The 9177-nt window shown below is 56.3% G+C and overlaps 2 protein-coding genes across 2 annotated transcripts in view; one reads left to right on the top strand and one right to left on the bottom strand.

Moving 5' to 3' along the window:
- Window positions 1–58: 58 nt before the first annotated feature.
- On the bottom strand, window positions 59–5999 carry LOC104999503 (chromosome unknown open reading frame, human C7orf34). Its single transcript, XM_010855039.1, has 4 exons — window positions 5926–5999; window positions 2054–2291; window positions 784–904; window positions 59–237 (listed from the first exon to the last, which is right to left on the bottom strand). The coding sequence occupies exons 1-4, from the start codon at window positions 5997–5999 to the stop codon at window positions 59–61; spliced, it is 612 nt and encodes a 203-aa protein (XP_010853341.1).
- Window positions 5904–9177, top strand: part of TRPV5 (transient receptor potential cation channel, subfamily V, member 5) — a 31758-nt gene continuing 28484 nt past the window's right edge. Inside the window, exons 1-4 of the mRNA XM_010855038.1 lie at window positions 5904–6190; window positions 8122–8219; window positions 8357–8479; window positions 8943–9080. Of these exons, the coding sequence (XP_010853340.1) occupies window positions 6063–6190; window positions 8122–8219; window positions 8357–8479; window positions 8943–9080 (487 nt within the window). The 5' untranslated portion in view covers window positions 5904–6062. The remainder of the gene's footprint in view (window positions 6191–8121; window positions 8220–8356; window positions 8480–8942; window positions 9081–9177) is intronic.

Here is a 9177-nt window from a genome sequence, read left to right as displayed (position 1 = left end):
AGGTAGATGTCTAGGTCCTCATCCAGGAACCAGGCCACCACTTCCGCCTCAACGTCCCTCATAAAAAAACCATAATGCTGGCCAGGTTAAAGCAGAAGGCGAGGTCAAACAGGTGGTCACGGATCGCCGCCACCTCTGAGGTCTTGTCATCCTCCTGCTGGGCCATGTCCACCACCTGCCACATCTCGCCCACTGAGGAGGCCATGAAGTGCTCTTCAAACTGTTCTCGATCTTGGTCTGGAATGGGGCAAGGGGACGGCATGAAAGGAGGGGTTCTGCCTGCCCTCCCCTGCCCCTGCCCTGCCCTGGAGACGAGGAGGAGTTGGGGAACGTGGGTGCCCCTTGGCTCACAGCCTTGTCCTTGACCACAGAGGTGATGCTCCTGGCGGGGGGTGGGGTGCAGTCCCTCTGTCTGTATGCGATCGTAGTTCCCACTCAAAGACATGCATATCCCACTGCCAATGCAAACTGCCTCCTCCAAAGTGTTACCTCATTTGGGGAGTGAGGGGCCATCTTAGAGAAGGATGAACTTCAAAGACCCTCTTTCCATCTCCACAGGGTCCCATGCACATCAGCTGGCCCCAGAGTGCCCTGAACATGGCTCTGGCCAGGAACCATGGCTCTAGACCCTTTATAGGACACTCCACTGCAGCAGTACAACAGGGCCCGGGGCGATAGCCCGTAATCCAAACCTAGCTCAGCTTCCCCTCCAGCCTGACAAGTGATCTGGCTCCACAGAGGTCTGATCCCCGGCTCCAGGGGTCCTCCTCCTTCTTCCCCTACCTGTAGAGGGTGTCTTCTCTTTCTGACTCCTCTCATCTAGGCCTGGGCTCCCTCTCTGGGTCTTCACCCCCTTGACTCGCAGCAGCAGCAGGAGGGCGCCCAGGAATGCTGCTCTGCAGAGCTGGGAGCCCAAGGAGCTCATGGGCCTGCCCAGCCGCTGCCCTTGGTCTTCACTCGTCCCAGTGCCCTGCTGGCTCCCCCGCCTCCTCCCTCCCCTGTCCGTTGTCCCGGCCCTTCCCCCTTCCCAGCACCGTTTTCTCCCTTCCCTTCCAGAGGACCTGTGATGTCATGAGCTCTGTGACATCACAGCCATGGGCTCAACCCTCATCCCAGCTCCCTAGAGCGTTCCACTGGCAGGCAGGAGCATGGAGAGTAGTCCGCAGGGGACAATAGAGGCTCCGGGGAGGACTGCCGTGGACCTCAGCAGTGGAGGACCACGGCAGTGACCGAAGAGTCTGTGCAGTCCTTTCACGGCCGTTATGTCGTGAGATCCATGTGGCAACCAGGACTCAAAGTCGCGGCATCGCCGTACCCATTATATAGATGAGGAAACCGAGGTTCACAAGAGAAATGACTTGCCCATCGAAGGTCACACAGATAATAAGGTGCAGAGCAGGGCTCTTGCAGATTCTTTAGATTTTAAAGATCACACCTTCCCACCCCACTCTTCTGTGCAGCCTTTCTCAAAGGAAAGCAACTTGCATAAACTGAGGCCCAGACCCATGTCCAAATGAGTCTCTTCAAGTCCTGGGCTGTGCGTGAAACTCAGTCCATCCAAAATGAGGGCAGGGGAGAACTTAATTGGAGGAGGAGGTAGGTACCTGCTTTGGGTGTGAGAGCAGAGTACTCTGGACCCAAGTGGAACCGCCCTCTCATTCCTTGTCCTCCCCTGGACTAGTTCTAGCTTTGCCCTCTTGTACTGACAGATGAATGCGTCTTGCCTCATTTCACATCCTTCTGTACTCAAAGCTCTTAAGTATCTAAACTCAGTCTCTAAAGGGTGAGAGGAAGAGAGTCTTCACAGAAAAACCAGCATGGCAGAGGCGAGGATCCCAAGGAATGAATCTCAAGAAACCTGCCTTCACATCCCAGTCCCCACCCTGCCCATAACCCTGGTGAGCACAGACCTGTTGGCAGTAATAGGTTGGGGCTAGCTGACATCTGCTTCCTGGAGCAGAGGGCTAGGGACACGGGATGAAGGCCAGCTTTGGAAAACCAGAGTCAGATACAAGCCATGAGGGACAGCCAGGTGCCAGGACTGTGAGCTCACATCACTCCCGGCATCCACACACGCATGCCTGAATGAGCCATCAGATGCAGGGGTGAGACACGTCCAGAAATGTGCGCTCTTCCTCAAAGGGAGCAGGTGGCCGAACAGCAGGGCCAGCAGAGCCTCCTTCCCAGGGATGCCGCCCTTGCCAGCCGACAGGCTTACTGGGAGACTCTCCCCTGGACGGCCAACACAGCCTCCTATATACTTCCGTGATCCAAGCCCGGTGACAGGGTGACTGGGGAGCGGTACAGGAGGTCACCTGACAATGGGAGAGGCAAGTTTCAGTAAGCGGGTGACCCTGTTCACCCTTCCCTTGCACTCCTTGACCTGCAGGTCCAGGAAATGCTGCTTGCCTGGAAAGAAATCACTAACCTCCTCCTGGCTATTTGGGGGAGGAGTTTCTGTGTTTCTGGCTAACTGAGAAGCCATCTCCAACTCTCTGAGTTTGGAGGGGGCGGGTGGTTGGGGTTGGGCCTGCCTTAGGGGAGCAGCTAGAGCCGAAAGGACCAACTGGCTGGCACCGACCACCACAACTCTAATTTCCTCACCAGACACCTGCCTGATGCCCTGTGCCTAGGAGATAAATCTTCATGGGAAACCAGGAATCCCTTCATGTTTTTTTTTTTTTCTTATTACAAAAGTATATTTTAAAATTATGGAAAAAAGGCAAATAATTCCACCATCCAATGACAATTCTTCTTCATATTTTTAAAGATAGTATTTGAATTCTTTCCCTACAGGGCTGTGGGCAGGTAGGGTGGGAGTGTATGACCAAATATTGAAATCCAGGCTTACATGCTGTCCTCCTTTCTGGGCTCCCCTGGTGACTCAGACGGTAAAGAATCTGCCTGCAATGTGGGACACCTGGGTCTGATTCCTGGGTTGGGAAGATCCCCTGGAGAAGGGAAGGGCTACCCACTCCAGTATGTATAGCCTGGAGAATTCCATAGACAGAGGAGCTTGGTGGGCTACAGTCCATAGGGATGCAAAGAGTCGGATACAACTGAGTGACTCACACTGTGCCCCTTATCATATCAGAATAAGAGGTCTGGGGCCTTTGATGCCAACGGGCTCTGAGATAAAACAGTGAGGTTTTATCGGGGGCCCTGGACCAGCTCTCATCTACTCTCACGAGACCCTGGGGCATCACCATCATGCAGGGAAGCATCTGCCTGCAGGAGGGAGGTTGTAGCACTCCTGGTTTGCAGAAAGCTCCCAGAGGATGAAGACTGATGAGAGAAGGGAGGAGAGGGTGGCCATGCAGGACCTGACAAAGGGGACGGAGGACTGGGGAGAGAAGCCAGAGGACAGGAGAGGAGAGGGCTCCCCAAAGATAAGGAAGTGAAGTGAAAGTCACTCAGTTGTGTCGGACTCTTTGCGACCCCATGGACTATACAGAGGAGAAGGCAATAGCACCCCACTCCAGTACTCTTGCCTGGAAAATCCCATGGACGGAGGAGCCTGGTAGGCTGCAGTCCATGGGGTCGCTAGGAGTCGGACACGACTGAGCGACTTCACTTTCACTTTTCGCTTTCATGCATTGGAGAAGTAAATGGCAACCCACTCCAGTGTTCTTGCCTGGAGAATCCCAGGGACGGGGGAGCCTGGTGGGCTGCCATCTATGGGGTCACACAGAGTCGGACACGACTGAAGCGACTTAGCAGCAGTAGCAGCAGCAGGACTGTACAGTCCATGGAATTCTCCAGGCCAGAATACTGGAGTTGGTAGCCTTTGCCTTCTCCAGGGCATCTTCCCAACCCAGGGATCGAACCTAGGTCTCCTGCATTGCAGGCAGATTCTTTACCAGCTGAACCACCTGCTGCTGCTGCTGCTGCTGCGTCGCTTCAGTCGTGTCCGAATCTGTGCAACCCCATAGTCGGCAGCCCACCAGGCTCCCCCGTCCCTGGGATTCTCCAGGCAAGAACACTGGAGTGGGTTGCCATTTCCTTCTCCAATGCATAAAAGTGAAAAGTGAAAGTGAGGTCGCGCAGTCGTGTCCGACTCTTCGCGACCCCATGGACTGCAGCCCACCAGGCTCCTCCGTCCATGGGATTTTCCAGGCAAGAGTACTGGAGTGGGGTGCCATCGCCTTCTCCAACTGAACCACCAGGGAAGCCCAAAGAAGCCCAAAGATCAGGAAGTCATTTCTAAATCTTCAGCCTGCCAGGTGGGATGAGGGGACAGTTTGGTCTCCTTCAGGAAGCTTGTTTCTGTTCTCCACCCCTCCACTGAAAAAGAACAGTACAGACAAAGGCGTGTGCAAGTGGGAAGGGAAGACCCAGAGGTGGAGGGCCCCTTCCCTCCTCCGGCACCCAAGGACCGTGCCCTTGGTGCCAGCCTGCGCACCTGCTCTGTGCGGCTCGGACCGGGCCCTCCCGCCCCCACTCCCTCCAGCACTAGCATTATAGGCTGAGTATTACTGGGCAGGCGCTCCTTTCCTCTGCAGCCCTGCTTATCAGCATATCTACACCCCCACCTCATCCCTATCGTTCCTTCAATCTCCTTAGACTGGAAGTCTCAAGGCTTCGGAGATCATTACAGCCCCACACTGCCCCACCCCCAGCAAAGCAGAAAAATGTCCCGCAAGGTGACCCCTCCCCATTCCCAACCGGCATCTGCCCCCTCCCTGGGGGAGCCCATGCTTCCTGCTGCCTCAGGCACTTCCTCTTTCTTTCCTTACTTATTTTCCTTTCAGTTCTCATCCTTCTCGAAAGGTGGTTTTGTCCATCCTTCAGTCTCTAGAGAAGTGCTCTCTCTTTCCTACAGCAAAGGAAGTGAGGGGTCCTTGCCCCGGAAGACCCCCAAGGTGGAGGGTCCCCAGCCTATCTCCACCCACGCTTCTCATCTTTATAAGCAGAAGGTTCCCAAGGAGCAGTGAGGTCTGATGGGTGACTTGGACCTGAGGTTCCACTTGGCAAGTCAGCTCCAGTTTTGCCTCCCACCGGCCGTGGGGAGTCACACGCATCTCTCTCTGCTCCATCTTCTCACTTAGGAGAGACAGACACTTCAGCCTGCACCCAGGGAACTTGGGGATCTCTTCAATGACTACAGTTCAGGAGATATATCTGAATATATCTCTTTGAAAACAATCAGGAAGAAAAATGGAAACTGTTATATCATAAAATAATTTAACACTGTCTTATCTTTACTCCTGCTCCTCCTGTTGACTCACTCCTGGAGGGAGTCCTGTGATTTCCTCCACCGCCGCTCAGTCCCTGCTGCCCAGCCTCTGTGGACGTTCAGGGCTCGCTGGGGTCTCCTCTGCCTGGAAGGGAGGAACTGGAACGGAAGAAGAGGCCCTGGGCTTCTCCAGGAGGAGGGGCAGCCAGGAGACCTGCTGGCTGCAGGGGCTGCGGGGTACTAGGCAGAGCAAGAAGTTCTGGGGGCTTTTGAACCCCTCTGTGGAAGAAGAATCAACTGTCCTTGAGCTGTTATGACTATGTTTTACAGACTCTGCTGTGACAGCATGTAAGTATCACTCCAGTTTTACAGATGAGAAGACTGAGGCACAGAAAGCTCACCTAACTGACCTGTAAGGACAGAAACCCAGGATTCAAACCCAGACCTGCCTGACTGCAGAGCTGGAGGGCTTTGCTTCTCAACTCTCCTGCATCCGAGGTAATTGCTCAGCTGGCTTGTAGGACCCACCTTTGGGCTCTATCCTGGCTCCCAGGTCAGATTCCTGGGCCCCACCCCTCCCCTGGCCCGGTCTCAGCCGCCCTAGCTCACTGATAGGAACGAGCTCCCTCCCCCCTGGCTCTGAGGCAGGCTGTGTGCCCCAGGGGCTTTCTCTAGAAAGAGCTCCTCCCCTCCAGGTAAAGTCTCTCTCTCCTGGCAGGGCCCCCAGTCCCCTCCATGCACGTGCACACCCTGCACAGCGCCACGCCAGATCCACTTGTGACCCATCCCTCCTCCTCGTCTCCGCTTCAGCTGCCGGCTGCATCCTAGCCCTGCTCCCTTGAACCACCTCCTCCCCGCGACTGGCCACTGCCCGGAAGGAGAAGACATGGGAGCACCTCCATCCAAGGCCAGGAGTCTCTGGATCCAGCTTCAGAAACTGCTGACCTCCTGGCTGGTGGGACAGCAAGACTGGGATCAGCGTCTGGACGAGATGTACATGCTGCAGCAGCAGAAGTAGGCTTTCCCCCTCTCCCTGAGCCTCAAGCCCTCAGCCCACTTGGGTCAGTCTGCCCTGCCCACCAGAGCAGCCCAGAGTTCAGTGCCCGGTGCTGGGATGGGCCCATGCATCTGTTATGGAAGCCGAGCTCCTATGTCAGCAGTGGAAGAGGGGTGTGGCATTGGGTCCCGGGAAGGCTGGGGCAGGGTGATGCTTGGGCTCTCACTTACTGAAGGTGGGGTGGTGGGTGCTAGGGACCCAAAGATACCAGACAGGAGAAGCCAGCATGTATGGCAGGGGTGAGTGCGGCAGGGTGGGTGCAGGCTAGTGGGGAACGGGGTGCTGGGGAAAGGTTAAGATTCTGTGGGTTTTAGGACACTCGGGTGAAGAAAGAGTGAGGAGTTACTGTTAATGAAAATGAAATTGATGGCCTGGCAACGGGACAGCTCTGGTTTGTGCAATACCTGGAACTGACCAGCTGACTGTGGAAACCAGATGACCCTGAGGAGTCCCAGTGGGGACTCCTAGAGCCCATCTGCGCTTCCCGAGTCTCCTGTGTGCAGGCTGTGTTAGATCTGGAGCAGACAATGAGGCTTGAGCCTGTCCCTGGCACACCTCCGATGGGACTGGTGACTCCGAGGAGCAGAGCATTTTATGGTCAGCCCTGAGGTCTGGACCCCTGGAAGACTAATGGGGGCAGGGACCCATCCTGAAGGCAGGCTTCTCCCGCTGGGTGTTCGGGGGACTTGGCTCCCATCAGAGAGTTGCCATTAGCAGATCTGAGCGGGCAGCCAGGGCTAGACTCACGGGCATTGGCTTCTCCAGGCTAGAGGCCAGAGTACGGAGGCTGCGTGCAGAGCCTCTGGTCTCTGCAGTCCTGGCCCTGGTTGCCCTGAGGTGGGCACGCTCACACGGAGGGTATAGGTGAGATGGGCAGCAGGCTGGTCCCCACTCCACCCGAGCTCTCTGGAGAGAACTTCAGTGAGGGGCGGACCTGAGCCATACCTTGAGATCAAAAGCTTCTTCAGATAAAAAGCTTCTTTCCCCTGGCTCGGGGGACCATTGGAAGAGAAGAACGGGGGGCTAGGGGTCATCACAGGAACCGCCCACCATAAGTCTGTTTACCGGCCCTTCACCTCTCCCCTCCTGACCCTCAACCTGCCATCCGTGTGTCCACCTTCAGAGCCAACACATACTTGCCCAGCAGGAACTGGCTTCGGCATTATCTCTTGTCTGGCTTACACAGGCAGGGGAGAGACAAAGATTAACCCGCAGAGGTACCACAGGAGGAGTATCTCCGTGGGGCTCCTCCCACCCACTCTGAGATGCACACACTCAGAGAAGCTCACAGCCACGCGCTCTTGCAGACTGCGCGTTCAGACTCTTGAGTCGAAGGATGACACTTAAGGAGGGATGGATCCTTCATAGTCCATCTCAGAACTCTCCCTCCCCACAGCAGGAATGTGCATCTGGATAGCCCCCAGGGAGTCAGAACAATAGCTGGCCTCTCTCTCAGCCCCCTCCCAGTCTCTCCGGCTCCTCTCAACTAAAGAGAGCCGGTTCAGCAGGCCTGGGAGCAGGGATGAAACTGGGCAGAAATTCCCTCTCCTCCACCCGCTACTGATTCCCAAGTTCCTGAAACATGGACTCAGCTAGAATGACTTGGCCAGGCCCACCAGGACCAGCCATTCCCTCCCCCGGGCCCCCCTCCCTCAGGTACTCTGCTGCTTAGTCAGCTGAGCCAGGAGTCCCCCCACCACTGGTGGGAAGAGGTAGTAATGCCGCCCCACGGGGACCCTGAGCTAGGGTCCAGGAGACAACACTGCAACGTGTCACCACGCATTCCGTGTGGCCGCTGTCCGTCCAGGAGGACAAGGACTCTCTTCCTCTCTGCTCTTGGCCTCTCTGCCATTCTGTCTCTGCCTGACTCCCGTTCATCCTCTGCCAGGATTCGAGAGTCTCCTCTGCTTCGGGCAGCCAAGGACAATGACCTGTGTGTCCTGAAGAAACTTCTGCTGGACCGAAACTGTGACTTCCGGCAACGAGGTGAGATCCGAATTAGAAGTGGTGGAGATGGGGCAGAGGCCCCGGCCATGCCCCGCAAGGCACTCTGAGGGTTTCTGCCAAGGGGCGGTGGAGCGTGTCTCTGGAAAATGTTGATGTCCCTGTCTCCTCTGCTCCAGGGGCTGTCGGGGAGACGGCACTGCACGTGGCCGCCCTCTATGACAACCTGGAGGCTGCCATGGTGCTGATGGAGGCTGCCCCCGAGCTGGTCAAGGAGCCTGCCATCTGTGAGCCATTTGTAGGTGAGGTGTCTCCATGGTTTTTCAAGGTGGACCCAGGTAGGGGAGACTCTGAAGTCACCTCTTACAATGAGCCTCTGAGGGTAGGTTGGGGAAGGAATGATGGGTGCTCAGGAGTGTGGGAGGAAGGCAGAGGTCCTGGTCTTGGCTGTGAGTGTCTGGGACCTGCTTTAGCCATTTGTTATTTCCCTTCAACTCCTTTCACGTTCCATGAAGAACGGAACTCTCTCTCTTTCATAGCTGCACTAGAGTGATTACCCTTATATGCCACCCGCAGTAGTCAAGAGGCAGAGACAGCTAAGTGGACCTGCCTGAGGGACTTCTGGGGCTCAGTCTCACACCATTCTGCTGAGTCAAGGGAGGAAATCCATGCAAGGATTTCAGGGATCTCCTGGAAGCCAGGGGGGATGCCGTGTCTCGGAGAGAGTTGGGAACAGACACCCTGACGGACGGCTCTCTTGTCCAGGTCAGACGGCCCTGCACATAGCAGTCATGAACCGGAATGTGAACCTTGTGAAAGCCCTGCTCGCCCAAGGGGCCAGTGTCTCTGCGAGGGCTATAGGCTCCGCCTTCCGCCTCACTCCTCACAACCTCATCTACTTTGGTGAGAGCAGGACCGGGGCTGGGAGGATGGGGGTGGGCACCAGTCAAGGGAGGGTGGGCTGAGGAGGCCCCGTGCCTGGGGAGACTAGGAGAGGTCG

This window comes from Bison bison, unplaced genomic scaffold (assembly GCF_000754665.1).
Source record: "Bison bison bison isolate TAMUID 2011002044 unplaced genomic scaffold, Bison_UMD1.0 scf7180017864352, whole genome shotgun sequence".
In the NCBI taxonomy this organism is placed as follows: domain Eukaryota; kingdom Metazoa; phylum Chordata; class Mammalia; order Artiodactyla; family Bovidae; genus Bison; species Bison bison.
This window is presented reverse-complemented; position numbering and strand designations above follow the sequence as displayed.